We start from the raw sequence: 797 nt of genomic DNA, 5'->3' as shown, positions 1-797 counted from the left end.
CGCCCCCCCCAGCCAAGCCTGGCTGGGAAGGCAGAATCCACGGCGGGTCCCGCGCGGAACGACTCACTGCCTGCAGAACTCGCTGGTGACGTTGGGCAGGGGGTAGGCGAAGAGGGAGAAATCCAGGATGTACTTGGGCAGCAGCTCCTTGATCAGCCAGCGCTGGGTGTTGCACAGGTAGTACTGGAGCGTCTCGGGCGTCACGGGCTTGTACCAGGGCTGGCGCTCGGGGAAGCGGACGGAGGAGGGGGACTGTACCCGCCGCAGGACGCGGTTGGCGTCGGCGCTCAGCCGCTCGTAGGAGCCGATGAAGTCGTAGCGCACGGCGCAGGGCTGGCACAGGTTGTAGATGGGCATCCAGTGCTCGTTCATCCTCTCCACCTCCTCGTCCAGCAGGTACCGCAGGAACTCCGAGAAGGTCACGTCGTCGCCCGCCGAGTTCCCCCCGTCCTTCCGGTACCGCCGGGCGATCTCCACCCCGTACTTCTGCTGGTACTCCTTGATCTCCCCAAACTTGTTCCTGTAGGCCGAGAGCAGCCGCTCCATGGGGTTCCGCACGAAGAGGAACTTGTAGTAGTTCTTCAGGCGGTAGCTGATCTCGGCCGGCCGCAGGTCCCCCAGGAACACCAGGTCGCTCTTGTGGTCCATCTTCAGCTTGACGTCCACGCTCTCCAGCGCCCCGCCCAGCACCTTCAGGATGCGCTTCCAGTTGGAACAGGCCACCTTGGGCACGTAGCAGTAGAGGAAGCGGTACTTGTCGCTGACCAGCAGGTGCCGGAGCACCGTGCGGCGCTGCC

At 64.7% G+C, this 797-nt stretch overlaps 1 protein-coding gene across 1 annotated transcript in view; it reads right to left on the bottom strand.

Annotated features, from left to right (window-relative positions):
- Positions 1–63: 63 nt before the first annotated feature.
- CHST14 (carbohydrate (N-acetylgalactosamine 4-0) sulfotransferase 14) overlaps positions 64–797 on the bottom strand; it is a 4,647-nt gene continuing 3,913 nt past the window's right edge. Inside the window, exon 2 of the mRNA XM_010001459.1 lies at positions 64–792. Coding sequence (XP_009999761.1) covers positions 64–792 — 729 coding nt within the window. The remainder of the gene's footprint in view (positions 793–797) is intronic.

Source organism: Chaetura pelagica, unplaced genomic scaffold (assembly GCF_000747805.2).
Source record: "Chaetura pelagica isolate M959 unplaced genomic scaffold, ChaPel_1.0 scaffold587, whole genome shotgun sequence".
NCBI lineage: Eukaryota > Metazoa > Chordata > Aves > Apodiformes > Apodidae > Chaetura > Chaetura pelagica.
The sequence above is the reverse complement of the archived record's forward strand: the minus strand, read 5'-3'. Positions and strand labels throughout refer to the sequence as shown.